The 23,714-nt window shown below is 45.7% G+C and overlaps 1 protein-coding gene across 1 annotated transcript; it reads left to right on the forward strand.

Moving 5' to 3' along the window:
• The first annotated feature begins 18,126 nt into the window (after window positions 1-18,126).
• Window positions 18,127-19,396, forward strand: LOC149275022 (cytoplasmic tRNA 2-thiolation protein 1). Its single transcript, XM_089504992.1, has 2 exons — window positions 18,127-18,622; window positions 18,867-19,396. Exons 1-2 carry the CDS (start codon window positions 18,127-18,129, stop codon window positions 19,394-19,396), a joined length of 1,026 nt encoding a protein of 341 aa, XP_089361118.1.
• Window positions 19,397-23,714: the final 4,318 nt, after the last annotated feature.

Here is a 23,714-nt window from a genome sequence, read left to right on the forward strand (position 1 = left end):
GAAGTTTGTGTAAAAGTGCCGTGAGGCTAGCTGGCAGCTCACAAGCCGGGTTCTCCCGACTGGTCTGTGTTTGTTAACAGATATTTATGTGGGTTAACCGCCCCGTTTAAACTGTACGGCGCTGAGGAATTTGTTGGCGCTTAATAAATAAAAAATAATTAAAAAAAAAACCCCAATAATAAATAAATAAATAATAGGTGAAGGGGAATCAAAATGAGTTACAATCCAGAAAAAAAAAAAAAACTAAATTTTTTTATGGTTCTAAAAAAAAACAAAAAACCCCAAAGATAAACAAACAGTAGTTGGGCTGATTTTTTAAAAAAATTTAATTTAAATATTAACTCTTTGACTGCCACGTGTTACCTATTCTAGGTGCGGGGAAGCCTACGACGCTTTCATGTCAAGTTTTACTCTTCTTGCTAAAGTTTTCCCCGGATCGCCCCCCCCACCACCCCCATTTAAACGACATTAAAGTGACCTTCGCTCCCCTCTTTCGCAATCAATCAAACCAGGTTAGGCAGAGCTGACAATTTACAGGTTATTCCTGCTATTCATGCGTTTCAACACTTATCAACATTTTCGGTCTGAAATTAATAATTAACCAAAAAAAATAAATTATAAAAAATATATATATATTTTTTTTAAATATTTTTGGTGCAAGTGATCGGCTAATGTAGTGAAAACGGGGGGCAAATAAAAAGATGCAGAGCACGCTAGCAAATTAGCCATGTTTGAAATAAATTCCAATATGTGAATAAAAACAAACTAAGAATAATCTCATTAATAATCAAAATAGTGGAAATCCACGGTAATTGTTTGCAAATTCCTAAAATACGTTAATTACCAGCGAAAAGGTAAAATGACAGAAGGATTACGTGGAGTGAATATCCCCCCCCCCCCGGGTATCTCCACAAGAAAAGTTCACTATTATTCCGAAGAAAAGATAATCTCCAAAAAGGAACAAAAAAAAAAAAAGAAGAAAAACAGGAAAAATGTAAAGTTCGTAGTTTTCTGGTTCTCCAGCTAATTATCTCCCATGTCAATCAGAACCACAAGCGACGTAAAGGAACGTTTGCATTTTTACCCGGATTCTTATGTTTTTTGTCCCAATCTCGGGTTGAAGGGGCAGATTCTCGGGGTCCCACAGTCTGTATATGATCACAGCGGGGGGGGGGGAGGATGGAAGGAGTCAGATTCAAAAGACTCCCCAATCGGTGCTTTTTCTCCCAGTGATGTCCCTGCTTGAACGCAGGTGACCCGAGCGTTTCTTTCAATAATGGCGAGTAGCTGCATAGAGTTCTCACAGCAGGCTATGAAAGGGTTAATCATGGAGGGTCCGGCCGGTGTAGAGAGTCCCCGGGTACTTACCGGCTCGTCCCGTGACTCGGAGCGGCAGCTCTTGCGCTCTCGTCCGTCTCCGGGGAAGTCTTTGTTTGAGTAACAGGTTCCCTGTCAGTAAATCTCACCTAAACCTTCAGAGGAATGCGCGAGAAACCCCCGCCTCCCTACACGCTCACCCCACCCCATATTTACTAAAAGCATGGGTAAGTCCTTCCCCCCCCCCCCCCCCGTGGAGTCAGGGGAGGAAATACACAGATCGGATGGATCAATACATAGAACATAATAACCGGCACTAGATGCTTTTACATCTAAACAAGAGACTTGTAGGCTTGAGTGGCGTTGACAAGTGATGGGGGGGGGGATTTGCTTGCACGTTCGCTTCGGCCCTGGGGGTAACGACTCGGCAGCTCTTGCGCTGCGAGGAGAGTCCTCCCCGACGTCAGAGATGTACATTAAAAAGCATCATCCGGCGCCGCGATTCGCGGCCCGCTATCTGCGCCAGCATGGGGTCCCTTCCTCATCCGGTCATTACCGAGCGCTGACCGCCGTATACCGATACCTCGCGAGCCAGCGTGCGGCTTTAAATGCAAGATGTTAACCCTTTCTAAGAAGATGGCCGCTGACAGTAGAGGTTCGGGGGGGGGGGGGGGTCTTGCGGAGGGGGTGTTAAGTGCTGCATTTGTTTAAAAAGGCTGCGCGTGAATTTGCGTTAATGAAACGCGGCGGCAGGCGGGAGGCCGCTCTGTGGCGTAAAAACCTTCGGTTCTTCGCTATTAACCTCGGCTGCTGGAAAAGAAGGGGTTGCTCCGTTTCTTTCTTATCGTTGCCCGGTTCTAATTACACCTCTGTTGCCAAAGCAGCGCAATCCGGCTCCTTACGCAACTCAGGTGTGAGGATTAGTTTTGGGGGGGGGGGGGGGGGCAGATACTTATACGATATGTAATAACCTCGCGGAGAAAAGACATCACTTTGTCTCTGGGATGTTTACAGTAAGGAACACGGATATCATCAGAAAGGTCACATCAACAACTATTCATTATTAATCACACATGAAAAATGGGAAAGGTTTTCACACCTGCACCGGGAGGGCGGTAGATAAGTGGAACAGCCTCCCAGCAGAAGTGGTAGGGGGTAATACAGTGAGGGTATTAAACATGCGTGGGATAGACATACGGCTCCTGAATCTAAGACGGGGCCAACGACTGATTACCTTTAAGGTCTTTACAGCCGGCAGACTCTATGTTTCTGTGAAACAGGTCCTCTTGTCTCGGCCACACGTTGCATTGTATGGATGCAGGTGGAACGGCCCGACAGCGGAGCAATCAACGGTCTCAAGACCATCCTCAGGTCCAACCAGAAAAATCGGCTGGAGGGGATGGGGTTAATTTTTTTTCCTTATGGGTCAAAAGAAAATCCCCCAGCCTGTTGCAATGCAGCACATCGAGCTCGAAGCCGGGGGAAGCTGCAGGTGAGATCAGGAGCCCTCGTGCCAAGATCCCCGAGGTCTCAACCGACTGATTTCCATCGATTTAAAAGCCCTATCGTGACCCCAGATGACCCTGACACGGGAACACGTCTAGGAGCCGGCGTGTTATTTTTATAGGGTTGGCCCCCAGGCGGGACATCTGGAGATCCTGAGACAGATGCTGCAGAGTCAACTTTCATCTTCAGCGAGATTACAGAGATCTCGGACGGATTAGGGGTACGAGGCACGGCCGGCGATGGATTTAAAGAGTTTGCATGATACGGATATGACGGCCGAGGAGTGTTTAGTTCATACAGGTCCGGGGTTGTCTCTTGCGGGTCTTGCGCCTCGAACTTAAAAGCCAGGTGGCCGGATTCAGGAGCAGAGCGGATACACCCGATCCCACCCCAACGCAAAAGCCTTCTAAGGCTCCTTCTTATCAGATCCTCCACCTTCTGTTAAATCTGTTGATCTGTTAATGATACCCGTTCCCGAGAGCCGGCGAAATAAGAGAGCTGCTGGAATCCGAATCTCCAAATAACTCAAAGCTTTCTTCACCGGAGCAAAGAAGAGACACCCGAGTCTTCCCAAAGAGCTGCGCCAGGACCACCCAAAACGCCAAAGCACCTTTCCAGAGCCGGACCCTAAGCATTGTCTGCTGTACACTGTATATATTAACACGGATGGTCTTTGTGGGGTAGTCCGAGGTCTCCTCTCACCAGCTGATGTAATAAATTCTTATTGATGCCCACAGGCCAGGAAGCTCGTATAACTTAACATTTTTAATCGTCATTTGTGGTGGTAAATGGAAGATAAGGTTAATTCCACCAAATGCGAGGCTTCCGATCACCGTGAACCACAAACCGCGGAAGAATGACGTCATACGAGGAAGGAGGTTCATGTCAATGAGAAGTCAATAAACATCTGGGCCAAGGAACAAATGTTTGCCTTCCTAACACAACATACATGCCTTTAGGGACCATGTTCTCCGTCTGAAGCCAAGTAATGAGATTACACGCAGGAGTACGAGAAACTCATATTAGAATTAGGGACTTTTCCTCAAAGCTTGGCATCGGCTGCCCGGCCAGAGACTCAAAACCCGCTGACTGCTGCAAAAAAAGCGTCACTTTGATACGCTGATTCACTAAGAAGTCCACCGATTTGGTTTCTGATCGCGGAGTCCTTCTTGCGAACGTTGTCTCGGCTCGGGCTTCCCCCTTGTACGGCGGCGGGGCGAGCTGTAAAGGACCTTTCGGGCAGCTCGGTAGCCTTTGGGGCGATACGGCCGCTTAAAAAGGTATAAAGAGACGTTTTATCTCGCGCCTCGACGTCTTCGGTGGCATTAGATTTGTGCAAAAAAGCTACACAAGGGAAACATTAACACCCCGGACACAGAGATAACGCAGCCGAGAAGCACAATAGAGCGATAAATAAGCAAATAAACGGTCACGCGATAATAAAACCTTTTCTTACAGGCGTGCCTTACTGACGATAAAAGCAGGGGTTAGCGTGTGTGCGTGCGCGGGTGTGATATATATATATATTTATTACGTATATATTATATATTCTAATAAATAAAAAATTCAAGTTCCTTATTATTCTGAAACTCGGGTTTCTCTGCGCACCGCTGAACGCTGTAAACATTTACATTATTTTACGTGAAGCCTTGTGCATGCGCCGGCACGCGCTCTAACGTGCGGTTTAATAAGTCCCGGGATCAGTTTAATCCAGAGGCGTTAAGACTCGGCACTCGGCTGCGTATATTTCAGAAAGATTTCCCGGATTAACGTATAGGCTGATGATACGATGTATCGCAAGTAATGATACATAGTGATCGCCATAGCAACCAAATGACGGTTCCGCCTGATCGGACCATGCTTTTAATAAGGTTGTTTTCTTAAGCTCGCGTCCCTGTCCGTCGAGGGACGTTATAACCGAGATCGCACGGTTAGGGCATTCGGGTCGTGCTTGTTGGTGGGCCCATGATCCGCATATCGTGTCACGGGGGGGGGGGGGGGGGTCAACGTATAGATTCGGAAAGACGAACTGAAATCGGGACAGCCAATCGAGATGTTATCCAGAAGTGTCTCTGAGTTCATCGGTTACACTGGAAACCTGGCCGGGTCCCCGAGGGGAAGGCAGACGACAAGCGCTCGATAGGAAATCAATCGACACGCCGGTCACAATCTACAGACTGTCAATCACAGCCAATCCCATCAGGTTTGATAAGCACACGCGCTTCGGATGCTACCGTAAAAGAACGATCTGGACACAAAATACGCAACGCTGCTGACTGCCGTCGCGGATCAGGCTCCTTACCGGCCTGTATTTAGGTAAAACCGGTGTGGCGCGCGGAGAACGTCCTCGTGACCTTTAAAGACTCCGCTACGGTAGAACGCTCGCCTAGTATTTTCTGGGAGCGTCCGTGAGGCTTGTTTAGAACGTCGGAATCCCAGAGACTTCACCCCCCGCTGAGTTGGCCGTTCGTAAAGTACAATCGAGGAGAGCTGATGTACCGGAAGCCGTATCTGCATGCAAAGCGTGGAGTCCAACCGTAGCCACGGAAACTCTACGGGGGGACGCGGCGCCGGGAACGGCTGCTGCTGCCGGCGCTCTAGTTTAGAACCGCGTCTCCTGCGTGCAAAACGTGACAATCACCGGCGCTCGCTATTTGACTTTGAGGCGTTTCATTGACTTTTCTTCGCATTCCTCTCCCTCTTCACACCTTTTTTCTTCAGAATTCTTCCGAAAAAAAGTCCTCTTATAACGCCGGGGAGGGCGCGGCGCCAAGAAAAGCGATCGCCAAACACTCTTTTATTTTGAGAAGAATGAAAGTCAAACACGTCCGATCATCAAGAATTTTCTCTATTCTCTGACATTTTAACAACGAAATAACGCCTCGTCTTATTATATTATATTTTTTTTTGAGTTATTTAACAACTGCCCCCCCCCCATCACTTTGTTTTCCTAGATCAAAGAAGTGCAGTTGGCAAAGTTCCGGCTTCTCTTGGCCGCACTCCATTTTTACGAACGCCTCTTAAAAGTCTCACGGTCGGGGCAGCAGGCAGAACCGTTAACTCAGTGTTGCGTGTTTTTTGAGACATTGCGGCTCGATGACCGACAGGCTCTCTGAAGTAACGGTCACGGTTTACAACGCGCTCACTCAAGCGAAGAGCGAGAACTCAGGCGCATCTTTACTGCGGAGATGTCCTTAAGAGACGCTCCGGCCACCCAATGATCTTTAATGTATATAATAGCTGAGCGGTCTCTTTAAATTTAAGTGAGCCCCCCCCCTTCCCCATTGCTTTAAGCAGGGAAGCTGAAGCTGCAGAGCTTTAGCTTCTACCTCAGCTAAGTGCCCCCCCCCGCCTTTAGTTGTTGTTGAAGGGTACTCTAATAGGCATGCGTTTAGCGGGGCCGTCGGGGACTGTCCCTTTAAGATGACAGCCGACAGACTGATTATTAGAGGAAGAAGGAACGTGACAGGCTTGGAACAAAAAGGGTCAAACCACAAACAAATAATGACTTGGCACCGAACACGGGGTTAATAATTACCCCGACCCGTAGGACGGTAAATACGCAAAATAATGAGAGATGGAAAATTCCCCCCGGGGTGTTCTCGCCTTCACATGGTAATTATTTAGTAGTTTCTTAGATCGTCTTAATCGTAGATTTCAGCCCAAAATGTGTGGATTTAATTGTGAAGATTAAACACCCGAACGACATGTCAGACAGGGCTGAAGGACGGCGGGGACGGGAAAACGCGTCGGACGGCTCAGATCTGCCATAAAATCCTTAAAACATGTGCCTTCTCAGAAAGTGTGTAGATACCCCCCCCCCAACCAACACGGGGCGCAGCAGACCCCCCCCAAACTGGGGAAAACAGACAGGGGGCAACACACAGACCCCCCCCTCACAGACCCAGGCAGGGGGGCAACACACTGACTCCCCCCTCACAGACCCAAACAGGGGGGCAACACAATGACTCCCCCCTCACAGACCCAAACAGGGGGGGCAACACACTGACTCCCCCTCACAGACCCAGACAGGGGGCAGCACCGACCCTCCCACAGACCCAGACAGGGGGCAGCTGACACCACCCCCTTCCCTGGATACACTTACATTGTGTGCGGTCCGTTATGTCAGGGTGTTTCCGTTCCCTCGGACCTGTCCAGCACCCCAGCTCCCGGGCCGTCCCAGAGCGGGGAGGAGGGATTGGACGGAGGGGGTCACGTGAGCAGGGTCAGTGGTCTCTGATGGGCGGATTAGACAGCGGGTGAGGGAATGAGGGGGGGGTCCTGGATCACGTGCTCAGGGGCGGACCGCACAGGCACGCGCCCTCCCTAGCTGAGCACGTGACATCTCACCGTCTGTCTCTCTCTCTCTCTCTCTCTCTCTCTCTCTCTCTCTCTCTCTCGGGTGGGCTCGCGCTCGTCACCTGATTGGCCAGGAGCGCGCTCCCTCGTCGCACATGCTCAGTCTAAGACAGCATCCAGAGGTTGCTGTGGCAACGAAATTAAAGGGAAATGGGTGGTCTGTAAAAATGTCTGGGAACTGTCAGCCCCTGTAACCCCTCACAGGGCATTAGTACCAAGGGGGCATTAGTAACAATGGAACCCCATTAAATAGTCGATTATTTTAGAACGCGAGGGCCGTGGATATTATTTATCCGGTAGAGACCTTTTATTGGGTCAATATATAACTGTATGTAGTCATATGAGATCACGGGACCTCAGAAGTCTCTTCTACAGATGGACAAAACCTCAGCAGTCCCATCCGCTAATCCTTTAAAATGCTGGCCCAACAAAAAGCATCAGCTTCCTCTATTATGTATGTTGACAACTGCCCTGTTTAGGAGGGGCAGTCCCTCTTTGGAGCCCTCTGTGCCCATCTTACCTCCTCTGTACCCTCTTTCCTCTAATCTCGACTTTTGTTTTCTGATTTGAAATCCGGTAGTCGCAGGGACACCTCGCCCCAAACCAATGCACTGAGCCCTTTTTACGAGCAAGCTAAACATCAACAGACCATAAAGTCATTTATCTGAACTCATAAACCTGATGTTTTCTTATCTTCCCCCTCATTTCCTTTAAATTGGAAACACAGCCAGATCACTCGCAGCGGCTCCTAACTGCATTTATTTGATATCATTGTATTTATTTCTTTTAGACTAGAAAGAAAGTATGACATCGTAGCCTCGGGCCGGTGACCTAAGGAGTGAAGGCTACAGTAACCAAAAGACGCTCAACTTCCTGATGATGATTGGGGCTTCTTCGCCTTTAGTTTTTTGTTGTTCAAAATTCTTATGTCTTGTTTTGTTTAAATGTTTTGCAGTTTTTTCTCCTTTTCACTGTTTTTCTCCTCGATTTGCACTTAAAGGAACACTCTAGCCATCATATGAACTTTAATGCATAGATCCTAATGCTCAGGATTTGCTTCTGAGTCCCTGGGTTTTTGCCCCAGTCTCAGGGTTAAGGGGCAGATTGCTCATGGGTCACACAGTCTGGAGGTGACTCCTTCCTATTCTACCCCCCCGTTGTCATCATATATAAGTCTCCCAGTGGGTGCATTGGCTCCCAGTATGTCATGGCTGATGTCCCTGCTTGAATGCAGGTCATACCTGGGAACTCTTGAGCTCCGGCTACCCGGCGCCTACCCTGAGATCGCGGGAAACACCCCCTTTTAAAGGGGAAACGGCGTGGGACGGGCATGTCGGTACCTCACGATGACCCGGAGAACCTTCGTTTTTCCTGGAGTACTCCGGGCCAAACCCAGAGAGTTAACAGGTATGATGCAGGTTACTCGAGTCAAGGTTTCCATGGGGGCCGGTATCAGAGCCATTAAGCTAACATGTTTGCTGAAGCTTCTCAATGGGCTATTGAAGGGTTAATCTTTCAGGGGTCTCAGGGTCCGCTCATTTACAAAGTTCCCAGGAACGGACGCAATAGCTGATTGTTCCCTTTAAATTGCAGTTTCCTCTCCTGTGGGAATACCCTCTGTATTTACCCCTTTTTCCCTGCCCCCTGGTCCATGGCTCGCAGGAAGCGCGGTTGGCTGAACACTGTCTCCTGGTTGGCATAGCGCATTGCCAGCCAGGATTCCGGGGGGACTAACAAGATCCTCCATGCAGAAAGTGCCCCCATTGATGTCAAAGGGAGCACTTTTCCTGCTGCTGGGAAGAAAGAACCTGGGGGGAGGACAGTACACATCATCTCTTGAGCTGCAGCTTCTCCTAAAGAAACTGTATTTATTTATTTCACATATAGGTTAAAGAATGCATGTTAAAATGCGTTTAATCTGTATTCTTTATTACTGGGGCAGTTTGGGACAATAGACTGCCCCAGTAATGGACTATACAAAAATCTCCTGGACTACAAGGGCTCTTTTGTAAAGCAATTAGTGTCGCACTAATTAAGTTATTACACCTAACTGTTAATTACAAAGTCATAGAGGATATTTTCCCTCATTATAAGGGAGTTGCCTTTACACCGGACAATGACTGCCATAAGGTTAGTAAATTAGGTGGCTTTCCAGAAATCTCCCATATTTAACCATACAGCATACAGAGCCAGCTTGGCCATTTCTACAGCAGAAGCTCATTGGTGTTGGCCCTTTGTAATGAATGCACAATGCAAACTCCTGCGTTAGTGAATAAATGTCTATATGTTTGAACACTTAAGTTATGTTAAGATAAAGAATCTCAAGAGGCAGATACTTTCTAAGTGTTGAATATGTACAAGGAGGGCCCCCTGGGACTGGTTGTGTATTGGCCCCAGCAGCTGCCAGTCCGACCCCCACGAACCTTGGGACGCACCTCGCTCGATTGTACAGCGCTGCGGAATATGACGGAGCTTTCCGAAAATAGCGTCTTTAATTATTGTGGATAATTTTGCAAAACCAGGCATTTATATATTTATATCATTTTAAAAGGGCAGAAGTAAACTAATGTTAGGGGCCATAGCAGTGTAGCAAATGAGACATCAGGGAACAAATGCCACAGAGGGGAGACTGCTTACCGCATCAGCACTTGGGGGGTTAACAGATCTACCAACGAGACCTAAATTTGTATTTCCTTTAATGTGTTAACTATCGGACCTAAAATAACGGTAAATCTGGCAAATGCCTGGTGGGCCGCTGGCCATCACTGCCCCATACTTGCCCGATCTGCCGCTCCAGTTGCTTGGATATGCCCGGCCGCATCAGGTGGCCGCTGGACTTGTAGCGCCAGGGCCGACTTGTGATCGCTGGCCCTGCTCCAAGCTGCATGTATCGTCACAAAGCCACGGACAGATGGGACGACCAGTTAAAATGCTTTGTTTTGGACATTAATCATGGGATGACACCCCACGCCCTGCAATGAAGCTGCAGCTCGTGTGGGGGGGGGGGGGTAAAGCAGGCGACGGTAAGCAAACAAAGGTTTCTAAAGAGCCCTAGAGCTGAATAGAATTCTAAAGAGCTGGTCCTCCCTCGCAATACACAAGCTGTGTTTAGATTGTATTTCTACGGATATTTGGAAACCTGTTGAACCAGGCAGATGTGGCGCAGAAAATATAACAATTCGAAGAACTAGAACTAAAACCGATAAGTGATTTATTCACAGGGCATTAAAGTCACCAGGTGTCTGCTGGACCCGGTTACCAAAGCATCCATCCTAAAAAAGGAACAAAAAAGGAATTTATAATTACCGGTAATTATGAACGCGAAAAGCCACAGAAAGTGAAGGTACGTGGCTTCCGAGGAAACATTGTAACAATTAGTTTGAGATTCTCATAGTAATGCATCCCGCGTTCTGTCCTCGGACGTCACATCGGAGCAGGGGTGAGCGTAGTGTTCGTGGCACCTGGGTGCAGTATATCTTCAGTGCCCCCTGTGATGCAGTGTGTGACGGGACTGTCCATCACTGGGGCCCCTGGAGAGGACTGAAAGCAAGCCTGCTACCTACAATTTATGGACCCTGTCTCCCTGCCCTGGCGAGTGGGACTGTTGTCCTCGTCTGGGACCGAACTCCCCAGTCTCTAAGAGCACCCCAGTACTGGTTAGTGGGACAGGTGCACCTCTAGGAGCGGCGGAGCTGTGCTCTCCGGTTGGGGTCTGGCCCCAGTTCTGTCTTCTTTTTAAAAGGGGAGATATGTGACAGAATGAGCTGTCATACAAGGCCCCAAGGTAGTCAGAGATGGCTCCAGCCTGGCTGTCAAACAAAGATAGCACAGGTAGGAACTCCATTGTTTAATTAATCCCATCAATAGGATTGCTGCCAGGGGATTAAAGGCTGGTTTGTCTACATGCACCTATTTATCAATGTTAATGAAGTTCTGTGGATATATGAGTCTATGTTTTACATCAATAAACTGTTCATTCCTGCTGTACTCAGTTCAAGGTAGTTGTGTCTACTTATTGGGTACACATAGCAGGGTTTCAAGGTGCGCATGCTGGCTGGTGCTGGAAGTGATTCTGGGGACAACAGGAGGATACATGTGGGTGATCTCTGGGAGTTACTACAGCTCTCTTGGTGAACCCGTTACACCCCCCAGTACCAAAACCATGAACATCCTAACATGCAAACTCGTTCTAACACTACACACACACACACACTCATGTGCCTCCCTCCTCTCCCTCGCACCACTAAGCCTAGGTTAGATATATTTACACTCACACATGCTAACACCAAACTCTAACGTACACACACTCTAACACGATACATTAACATACACCTTTGAAATTAACACACATGCTAACACAATACGCTGACACACACTCTAACACCATACACTGCCATACACAAACATGCTAACAGCATACACTCACACATCCTAACACCATATACTAACACACGCTGACATCATTCACCGTTTTTTTAAAATTGCATCATTATGTTTTTGTTGCTTATTTTTTGCAACCCAGGAAGCTTAGTAATTAGGTGTTAGAATTAAAAAAGGTCAGCTCAGGGCAGGAGAGACATTAAAAACTTACCAATAACTTCACCAAATACTAATTCTAATTTCTTCAAAACTGTAACATTGTTTCAGAAAACGAAACTTTTATTTTTTACAATAAATTTCATTATTTATTTTTTTTATATAAAAATGAATCGATGCGCAGTCATTTAAAAATCTATGTATGCGGAGCTCGCACGAAGTTCATTCAAGCTCACTATTTATTCTATCTCCTTCATCTCGGTTTCCTTGTTTGCCGTCTGCTTAGAGCATCAAATATTTATGTTTCCCAGCTTAAAAGACACCAGCCAGTAACAATATAGCTATTTAACCAATTGTAGCCCAGACTTGTTAGAGCGAATACACTTTAACCACAAGAGAAGGCCCCTGGGAATCAGCGTAGCTAAATGGACAGGGAGCATGTATGTGTGTGGGTGAGTGCATGCTCAGGGCATGTCCGTGTTTTGATTGGGGTATGTTAATTGAGGGGTGGGAGACCCTAGGTGATATAAGGTGCCCTCTGGGTGACCCCGGTCACTGTCCTTTTTTACAGACACGGCCAACAGTCTTACCTGCTTCCCACCCTCCCTCCCTATTTCTTGTGTACTGACTTTCTTTCTTTTGTCACAGCTGGCGGTTTGTGTGTCCTTGCCGGTCTGGTTTTGGTAAGTGATGGAGTTTGGATGCTGGTGTAATGGAAGGCTCAATCCTCCCCTGACCTCTGGTGTTTATTGGACGTGCCCACCGAGCTTGTTGGACGGCTGGTGGTTAGCATTGGTGGTGGGACAGCGAAAGGTAGCTGTCAATTTTGTTTGGACGAGGGGGGAGGTGAGTACCTGTGGTCTGGATTGTGCAGTATGAGAGGCCGGCAAGGACGGGGTTAATTCGGTTCCTGTGTTGGTTATGTTTTGAATATGTTACGGTAATGTGTTATGTATATTTGTATTTATTATTTATCGGTTATTGTATATTATTCTTATTGGTTTATGGTGTTTTGGGCCAACACAGTGTTTTATGGTTTTATAATAAAATTGTGCTGTGGCCTGCTTTATCCAATCTCAGTCTCCGTGTATTTGGTGGGTTAAACTGGTATTGGGTTTACAATGCACGATACACACTACCTACATACATGCGCCGTGATCCATCGTCGTACCCATATCCTGGTTGAATCACTGACACATCCGGCACGGGGCGAGCATCACGACATTCGGTAAAACCTTACCTATTACTCCACCTGACATCGATCATCTTTATTTTCCGACAGCTAAAGGGATCACAATCCTGTTTGCCTTTATATACGTGGACTTCCGAATTCCGTAAGGCGTAATATTTCATGGTAAACATTTATTAAAGGGGATAATAGCTTTAGTTTTTGTCTGTGTTCCCCAGTTGCCAAAGCATGGGGGCATTCTGCAGACACCCCCCCCCCATTTGCCCCCCCCACAGCTGCCGGGCAGGAGATGTGTTCGTCGGCCGGTTTAATGGTTATATCTAAGAAGAAGGCTCTTTTTTTTTTTTAATCAGAGCAAAAATCCGGGATTTTTTTTATTAAATGAGGGAAAGGAAACCAAATTTAAAAGAGAATCTGAAAAACAGGAAACAGATGCTGCGCAGGCCCAGGGTTTTGGAACAAAGCTTCAGGGGAACCAGATGGCCTTGTGGAGTTTGTCGTGAAAATTGGAATGGTCTAATTTGAATACTTTCAATGCAAATAACAGCTTTGTGACCTAAAAGGTCATTATTGCGTTGTCACCATAGGTTACGTAGTACACCACAGAGTTCTAGGTGGGGTAACGATACGGGTATTAGCTCCGATCCATGAGGGCCAAAGTGCCAGTAAAAGTATTTAATGTTAGTGTTTTCTGCTTCTACAGGTGCGCATTTATTTGGGAAAATTGTAATGTAAAGACCTTTTACTTTACTGAGAGGTTGGTAGATTAGTGGAACATCTTCCCAGCAGAAGTGGTAGAGGGTAATACAGTGAGGGTATTAAACATGCATGGGATAGACATACGGCTCTTGAATCTGAGACGAGACCAACGACTGATTAAGGTTTGAGTCTTTACAGCAGGAGAAACGGGAGACTAGACGGGGGCTGAATGGGGCCGATCTGCCGGCAGGTTCTACGTAAATATCTAATTTAATTAATTAAGAGACCCCAACACTTGTCTAGTGAATTTGGGGATGTGTTCACCGCCTTTATCCCAAGACTCTTCTCTTCCCTTCTCCAGTTTGCCCTTCTCTCTATCCTGCCTACAGCTCCCTCTTACTCTCTACCGCTCCCTCTCACCTTCCGCATTTCTTCCTCATAGACCTTAAATCCATTGTTTCCTTTAAATTAAAATTAGAAAGTTGACAAACAGGATGATGTCATTGTTTAAATACTCTTGCCAGGGGACTGTGAGGTCATTGTTCATATGGCATTATTCAGAGGCTGCTGCGTAAAATTCCACGGTTTAAATAAACAAATGAAGTTGCATATCAGGTATTGTGCAAAATGAACCTATTGTATGCAACTAAATTTGGTTTCAGCTTCAATCTCACCATTTGATGAATAATTTTTGAGTCTAAATCCCCGACACGCCCAGCATTGAAATGATAAGAATCCATAAGATGACCTTACTCAGAGGTGATTGTTCCACTTTAGAAGACCTGTTTCCTATTCTTCCATCTTAAATTTTATTTTATAAAAATATAGAAGAGTTTTTTTCAGTTTCTATGGTAACAACCTATCAGTGACTGCTTTTGTATCACATTATAAGTGTTCCCGGCAAAAATGCGACGGAGGCAACATGCAGCACGATTAATGTAAAGAAGAATGCTTTTTTAGATGCATATTAAGATACCCCTTTTTGTAAAATGTAAACCCCGTGGCATGAAGGTGTATGTAATGGCCGGAGTGTCCCTATATGTGGGTGATTGCTATCCTCGCATTAATTACATGAGCCAAGAAAATTGTGTAACTTCGAGATTGCAATGAATGTGGCTGTTTCTGGTACATCTTGTTTCGGGACATGCTACACCCTTCCTCGTTTTTAACTATTCTTGTTTACGCATGAAATCCCTCATATGTAAATTTCCTTAGGAAGTTCTTATGGCTGCGTTTACATAAAAATATATAAAATAAAAAGCTTAACATTTTTAGGCATTTAAACGATGCCAAGACAGATGCTTAACATTGAGTGGCTGCTGATCTGGGGAGGGGGAATAGTAACAGGAAATACGGCATCATGCTCCGGGCGTAGGGATAAAGACGTCCTGGACTTACCTCTTTGAGGGGGTAAGTGAGTAGTGCGTGTGTGTGTCTTAGTGTTTATGTGTCTGGGTATGTTAGTGTGTGTGTGTCTGGGTATGTTAGTGTGTGTGTCTGGGTACATTAGTGCGTGTGTCTGGGTATGTTAGTGCGTGTGTCTGGGTATGTTAGTGTGTGTGTCTGGGTATGTTAGTGTGTGTGTGTCTGGGTATGTTAGTGCGTGTGTCTGGGTATGTTAGTGTTTGTGTGTTTGGGTATGTTAGTGTTTGTGTGTTTGGGTATGTTAGTGTGTGTGTCTGGGTATGTTAGTGTGTGTGTGTCTGGGTATGTTAGTGCGTGTGTCTGGGTGTGTTAGTGTGTGTGCCTGGGTATGTTAGTGTTTGTGTATGTTAGTGTTTGTGTGTCTGGGTATGTTAGTGTTTGTGTGTTTGGGTATGTTAGGGTGTGTGTCTGGGTATGCTAGTGTGAATGTCTGGGTATGTTAGTGTTTGTGTGTTTGGGTATGTTAGTGTGTGTGTGTTTGGATATGTTAGTGTTTGTGTCTGGGTATGTTAGTGTTTGTGTGTTTGGGTATGTTAGTGTTTGTGTGTCTGGGTATGTTAGTGTTTGTGTGTTTGGGTATGTTAGTGTGTGTGTGTTTGGGTATGTTAGGGTGTGTGTCTGGATCAGGATCTGGCTCGGTGTCCTCGATGGATTAGCACCGTAGCCCGTCGAGAGGTAGCCAAATACGGCGCTGTAATTGTCCTGAAAAGAACAATGAGTGATATAGCGGGTCCCTGAAGCATTAGATGAGACTAACGGTTTACTGGGGAGACACACGGCCTTATATACAGTTCAACAATGAAAGGGCCATAAATCACAGTAACCTATCCCCGCTCTGCCCAGACAGCCCGGCGCCATACTCAGGCCACCAAGCCCCGCAATGTCCGTATAACCCCCAAACCGCTGTTTTCGGGGTGATCCCGAGGGAGTGGTGGTGATACCAATGGATAGCTCGGGGTCCTTAGAATATTCTGTCCAAAAAGCGACACGGGAACCGCGGTAGCAGTTTAAAGTTTCCACGGAACGGACCGCGGTATAGCCGGCCGTGTGTTCTATAACCGCACCGGCTGACCCCCGCTCTCCTGGAAGTCACAGCGACTGTAGATCCATCGGAGGCTCCCTCTCCAAAACCACCCCTGGTCTCTACCCCACCACCTGTGAGCTAACTCCATGAAGGAGCGCTCTGGTGTGGTTCTAATGTACATCCAATGATATTTATTTGCACCACTTGTAACAGCGCTATGGAATTTGCCTTCTTTTCAAGGGTCCCGGAATAAATCTGTACCTCCTGCTTCAGTGTATAAGTGGGACAGGTCTCCGGGACAGCTCCAGGTTTTGGGGTGAAACAGCTCATTAGCGTAATGCCCCAATCGGGGAAAAATTCTTTGCACGAGCGATGATGTTATACGAGGTCGCCCTCTAGTGTTTCGACGCGCAACCGCAGGACATCGCAATCCACGCATCGCTGCCGCCGCGATATCGTCGGGGAATTATAGAAAACGAGCGGATTCACCCGAAAACAGAAGAGCTCAAAGGTCTACCCCTTAATTAAACAAGGAAGAGGAATGCAGGGAGTTAATGGGGGAGATTGGACCATACCTGGGAACTTCTGAATGGGCTGAGACTCTTAGATATTAACCCTTTAATAGCCCATCGTGAAGATTCTGCGTAGAGTCTCGCCAAAATGTGTTAATACGGGTCGTCATGGAAACCTTGACTTGTTTAAAGATAATTATCTTGGTCACCTGCTTTCAAGCAGTGGTACCAAACACAACACACTGGGAGCACTTGGGAGTGTTAAATACGATCGCAGCAGGGGGTGGGGGGATAGGAAGGAGTCGACTCTGGACTGCGTGGCCCTGAGAATCTGCCCCTTCACCCTGAGGTTGGGGTAAAAAACCTGAGACTCCGGGGCAAATCCTGAGAGTTTGCGGGTATGATGACAAATGCTAACGAGTCTTTTAATTAAAGGCGAGAGAAGGGGCTTTTAATATAAGGAAGGACTGGGGTAGGTGGCAAACACATAATCATGACTAGAGGGGCAATTTTGGTTGAGGAGTGGTGGGGGGGCACTTTACCAACACCTTTTACGGGACGTTGTGACCCATTGATTTATTTATGGAACCGGGCGAGGCATTTACCAGAAGGTTGCCTTAATTTATGAATTATTTTCTTATTTTTATAATAAATAATATATGACGTTTTTAGGGATGTAGAATAATTATGAACTACAGGGACTGTGGACCCGAAATAGGACACCTGGGAGGTATACCTATAGCAGCCTGGCATTTAGTGAGTATTGCCCGTCAGTGACAGCTCCTTAACCCTTTAAAAACAAAGCTCAGGAACTTCGTCACTAACCACGGAGCCATTATTACCACAGGAAGTGCGGCCACACATCGCCTCACTCACATTCCGCATTGCCAGGCAGCTCAAAGCGAGGCTCGGCACGCAGAGTAAGGGCAACGAACTACATCTCCCAGCATGCCATCCGCGGCAGACAAGCGCCTGACTGACTGGAACGGCCCACAGTGCATGCCGGGAGCTGTAGTTTAAGCGGCGTTAGAAGCAGGAAGTAAGTCTGGGAGGCACATGGAGCAGTCAGAAAGCAGCTGAGAGCGAGGTGAGGCGAAGCAAACTCGTGAGATCTATCAAAAAACGAGTCAGAGCACGGAGGAGACCCTGCTGTCTTACTGCACCCCATTTATCCCATGGGCCCAGTTTATTGACCTAGTAATAGAGTGGGTTTATTGGGAAAAATAATGTTAATATTAAGATTTAAGATCTGAGCATGTTAACCATTAAAATATCACATTCTTTGGATCCATTTATGCACATTTTATATACATGTTCTCAAGAGGTCCTTACATCATGGTACACGCTATAATGTCATACAACGTGCGCTTCTACGCGTGTTTTGCGTGGTGTATATCGGACAGGACCGGGAATTACGTTTAATTCCTTTTTGGCTTCAAATATACGATTCTTCAGTTGTATTTTTAAGGGAAACGTCAGAAATTATGCTTTTTCTTTGACCCGTCCTCTCGTCGTAATGCTTATTCGTTGCCTTTTTGTAGTATTTCAGGGTCGTAGCCATGCCTGTGAGTTGTAGTAGTTGCGAGAAGCAGCGCGCCGTCCTGCGGAGACCCAAGACGGGCCACTCTTTGTGTAAGGAGTGCTTCTTCAACGCCTTTGAGGAGGAGATACACCATACGATCGTGTCTGCCCGGCTCTTCCAGCCGGGAGAGAAGGTTGGCATCGGCGCTTCGGGAGGCAAGGACTCCACGGTGCTCGCCCATGTCTTGAAGGTCCTAAACGAGCGTTACTCCTACGGGCTCGACCTCATCCTGGTGTCTGTGGATGAAGGCATCTCGGGTTATCGAGACGACTCCTTGGAGACGGTGAAGAGGAACCAGCAGCAGTACGAGCTGCCCTTAAAGATCGTCTCCTACCAGGAGCTTTACGGCTGGACCATGGATCAGATCGTGAAGCAGGTTGGCCTGAAGAACAACTGCACCTTCTGCGGGGTGTTCAGGAGACAAGCTCTGGACCGCGGCGCGATGATGCTGGGAGTCAACAAGATCTGTACAGGTCAATAAGACAGGATTTCTGCGTAGTGGGTATAAGTATCAGGGCAAAACGGTGGTCAGGAGAGGCTGAAGGAGAGAGAGTCAGGAGAGGCTGAATGATAGTACATGGGATCTGTAACTCAATAGCCCCTTGTTACCACCCACCACAGATTATATATAAACAGCTGTATGAAATAAAAGGGTTAACAGTAACATTTTATACATCATGGGTTCTCCTGAACTGTCATATCTGTTCGCGTTCGCAGGCCATAACGCCGATGACATCGCAGAGACGGTGCTGATGAATTTCCTGCGCGGAGACATAGCGCGGCTGAGGCGCTGCACGGCTATCACGACCGGCAGCGAAGGCGCTATCCCGCGATGCAAGCCGCTGAAATACGCCTACGAGAAGGAGATCGTGCTGTACGCTTACTTCAAGAAGCTGGACTACTTTTCCACGGAGTGTATCTATTCCCCGAACGCTTACAGAGGGCACGCTCGCGCCTTCCTGAAGGACTTGGAAGCGTTGAGACCCAGCGCCATTATGGACATCATCCACTCCGGGGAGAATTTGTCGGTGAGGGATGACGTGAGAATGCCCGTGCAAGGAACCTGCTCTCGATGTGGGTACATCTCTAGCCAGGCGCTCTGCAAGGCGTGCGTCCTTCTCGAGGGTCTGAACCGCGGGTTACCGAAACTGGGCATCGGGAAACACCATAAGCTTCACCATAAACTTCTGGCTGATGAACCGCTGAGCGACCGGGAGACGCGGAAGCTGAAGCCGGACGATTTCTGATGAGCATTGATGGGACAATAGACATTTAAACATTGCAACAAAGATGATCCCAGGTTCTCCTGCATGTACGGGAAGCTGTCCTCACGTTTTTAGGAATGCATTAATCTTATTGTTATATATTTTTTTTTGTTAGTAAAGTTACACTTAGAAATTTCCTTTTATTTAAAGAAAAGCAGATTTTGTCCATTAACATAACATGAAATGGATCGGAAATCCAGCGCAGACGGGGTTAGTGTTGCAAATGACTATTGTTTGCCGGAAAAGGCAAATTTTCTCTATCAAATGTCCAGATCATCAAACATTTCAACCTTTTTCTTTTTCTGCAAACGTTGGAACTTTTCAATCCGGACAAAATTCACATATATTTATTTAAAAAAAATGTTAATCCGTATTTTTGATAGAACTTTGTCTGCCTATCCTGATTGGCCGAGACATTTTAAGCGCATCGTATTCCGGGTTTTATTTTTCAAGTAAGATCTCTGTTAATAAACATATTATCTCTTTTAGCAACGTCTGTATTTTTAGTTAGCTTGTAAGATTTTGCAGGACGGTGATTCGAAAATGTTACATTGTGTAACATGAAAATTAAATTCATGGGTCTTGATTATGGGAAAAATATGTTAAACTCCCCCTAAAACTGGAGTCCTAGCAGAATATTATCCACGTTTGCATATCCAAAGGAAATATCTTAGGTTAGCAAACTTTGCACATTTTATATTTTTTAATATAAATAACTTGCATATTAATAAAGGCAACAGAACCCAGATTTTTTTTAAAGTTTTTTTTTTGCTTCACGGTGGGCAATCACATCATAGACACAAAGCAAGTGGGAAAAAGTAGCGTTTCTTTTTAATATCTTTCTAGCCGGCTTGCAAATGTTAGTAAAAAAAAAAAAGTAAGTTTTATTTTTGTTGGGTGAGGAAGAGGTTAAGCATGATGGGGTTTATTGAGCAGGTAGGGTACGTGGAAGGAATGTTTTTGTGTTGATGCAGAGTTTGGCTTTTTGACATCTTCGGGCACGCTCCGTAAAGCATATTACAGCATCCGATATGCTCTGTAGAGAATTAAACCCGAGGGTGACCGAGCCAACTGAGGGTGGGGTGGGGGGGGGGGTCCTGTGCCACGGTCCATATTCGGCTTTAGATCCGGGCAGCGCTGTCAGGCGTTGTTACTGAATAGAAAGTGATTGGAACAAAAGCAAACAGAATATTGTCCACGTCCAAAGGCCGCACGCGGCCGGAAGAACATGGAGAGGTATCTCGATACCCCAAAACATGGGTGTTTTAGAGGGACAGATTAATGCCCTTGCATCACGACTAACGAAGAACAGATACTAAAGTACTCTGTGGGTAACCCTAACTCTCTCTTACTTGCCCGAGGTGATCCGACAATTCTTGCCAGCGAGAGGCTACTTGAGGTAGCCAATCGGGCATCAGGAAAGCCCTCCCATTGAAATCAATGGGATGGCTTTATGAACATGCACACAGGGGGACACTTGCCATTAATGTTCATTGAATCAGCATTGGAACCGACTGGGGATAAGTACCCTATTCCAGAGAAGCTTGGAAACTCGATCTCAATCTATGTCCTAATTATCTCCTATTGGCTAATTTCTTGTATTCTATTTCGGAACACTGACATAATGAGACAGACTCCTTCCATTGTGTACGTTTTGTTTCACCTTGAAATGTTACATTGGTAATTAAATCATCACAGGAGGCCCCCCCCCGATGGATGATGGACAAAACTGTAATTATGGGCAGTTATTAAATTTATGATAGAACGTTGAGGTTTAGAGTCCCAAGAACCCCCCTGAGATCATCTCAATATAACTTGGGACACGTGATCCTCAACTAACAAAAAGAATAGAGCTGCATTGGAAGTTTGATTTGTAAACATTCTGTTTAATGAACAGTATCTTGTTTTAAGGTTCCGGTCCATTTGCCTCCCTGTAAACCAGAGAGAAATCTCTGCAAATATTTTCCTTAGAACCTCCCGTGATAGATTACAAAGCAAACAGATCCGCGGTTCGCGGAACGTCCGGAGTGCACGGTTATCAGGGCCGTGAAAACCTGATGATTGTAAGTAACCAACGGGACATCTACCAGCGGCCTCGTAGGTCATATCGAGGCAGGTAATTGGTTTAACCTTTGCAAATCCTTTAGGTACACACAGAGCAGATTAAATGGATTCTCGTGAACTATGTCCCTGGCTTCGCTCCTCCAAAAAAGAAAAGGAGCTGTTATTCTCTTTTATCTTGTTAATTTTTTTTGTCTAGTCACGTTGTCCCTCAAACCCCATATCATGGATTTGATACTAAAATCAAGTAAAAAGAATACTTTAAATAAGACTCTACAGTGGTTTGTTTGAGATTAGTTTTAGGATCCGACCCTATTATTCTGTCTAATTTCATTGATGTCCCTCCAACCTCCGTCTTGTCTTCATTGTATTTTCTAGCAACATATGTAGAGCGGCCAACTTCTGTCCTTTTCTGATAGGACTTACATGGTCTACATGGTGAGATATTGGTGATAACCACAACGAGAGGGCAGAAATATATAGATATATATACATAATAATCCAGATAGAAACATAGAATCTGCCGGCAGATTGGACCCATTTGGCCAACCGAGTCACCCGTTTTTCATGCTGGAAAGACTTAGACCTTAATCAGTCGTTGGTCTCGTTGTAGATTCAGGAGCCATGTACCCAAACTATGTGCCTGCCTATATTAGTCTTTAAGACTTATGATGGGAGGCTGTTCCACTCATCTACCACCCTCTCAGTTGAAGAAGAATATGGACTTCGCAACAGAAGCCTAAATGCCTTCCTTTTCTGTTAAGACACCCATGGTCTATGTGTGTGAGTTCAGGAAGGGTTTTTTGGCCAAAGATGACTACAAAGACGAGAGGATGGTAGTATCTACAATAATAATCCAGATCAGGTGAGCGTAATTATCGTGTGACGCACTCAAAAAAATAATACTCGGTGGAAAGTTTGTGCAAGTAAACACAAGATTCTTTGGATCTTCTCAGGTTGAGATGTGTCCACCATCAGAAGGTGGACAATGTACTTTGGGCCAAGGACGCTGTTCTGTCGCTAGGAAAGAAAAGTTGGAATATAAAATCTTGAAAGATCTATAAACATCAAATATAGTTTAGTCCGTTGAGATTGTTTTGCTACATTTTGCTCGAAGTAGTCATTCTCAGACAATGGTCTCCAGGATTTTAGGAGGTGGTTCTCAAAAGTTCACAAAATACAAAGTAACAGCAGAAGAGAAACGTTTATATAAAAAAGAGGGGTTAGTGTTTAATTTGTGCCCCAATTACCTATTCTATTGGTTCAATGGCAAGTCCTGTGTTAGATAAAATCCCATAAGGAAGCATTAAATAATGAAAAAAGGTAAAAAAGATATTAAATAAATTCTGTGCAACCCAGGCATGGAGCGTGTTACACGTCAGTGGAGCTGAAAAGATTCCAGATGTGTTCTGAAGACTCTGGGATAGAACCAGCTTAAGTAACATTGATAAAACCATTAAATTAATTAAATATTATTTATTTGAAGACAATAATTTCCATGTAATGTGTTACAGAAATCAATTTGAAAAGAAACAAACTGAAAATCAGGTGGGGGTGTAGGTGGGATATAGAGTTGGGTTGGATGAAAAAACCATTGGAGAACATTGGGTTTAGGGTCAACTAGATGGTCGGGAAAAAGATGACATTAGATGGTGTGTTAGTTGAAAATTGAGAAGGATGAAGAAAGATGGACGTGTCTCTGGAAATATTCTCCAGAAATCCGAATGAGCTCTGGGAAAAGTCTCGTTGAGAAGAAGAACCAAGGAGAAAAGGACCATTGATAATGGAGTAGTTTGGAGTCCACGTGGAGAGGACTTAATGATAAGAAAAGACATCTGTGTAGCTAGCTGACCACAAAAATATGTCTTTTGAGACTCTTCTCTATAGAATTTCTTGATTTCAATAGAACATATAAAAAATAGAATGTAAGAATAAGACATGAAAACATGATTACCGACCACCTATAGACTTGGAAATACAACTTAAAGAAAAGCTTTCATCATAGTCCAAGTGCGAAGTGGGATTATTTATTTAAGACAATGTAACAAACAGTTAGACACCCCGTATAAAGGTTATTATTCACTGTGTAACATTGTTACAAAGGCTGCCCCGTCCATAACCCTCTGCGAGACAGGATTCTTCCATTGGGCCAGGTATATATACATGTATCCACATCAGAGCTGGGGCCAAATGGTTAATGGGAAAATAAACAGTGCCTCGTCCTCTGGATTTTACCTAT

This window comes from Sceloporus occidentalis, unplaced genomic scaffold, assembly GCF_023333645.1.
Source record: "Sceloporus occidentalis isolate IW3139 unplaced genomic scaffold, rSceOcc1.0.p SCAF_302, whole genome shotgun sequence".
Lineage (NCBI taxonomy): Eukaryota > Metazoa > Chordata > Lepidosauria > Squamata > Phrynosomatidae > Sceloporus > Sceloporus occidentalis.

Coding starts and splice junctions, on each gene's coding strand:
- LOC149275022 (XM_089504992.1), top strand. CDS start 18,127: ATGCCTGTGAGTTGTAGTAGTTGCGAGAAGCAGCGCGCCGTCCTGCGG. Junction 18,623..18,866: donor AGTCAACAAGATCTGTACAG/GTCAATAAGACA, acceptor TCGCGTTCGCAG/GCCATAACGCCGATGACATC.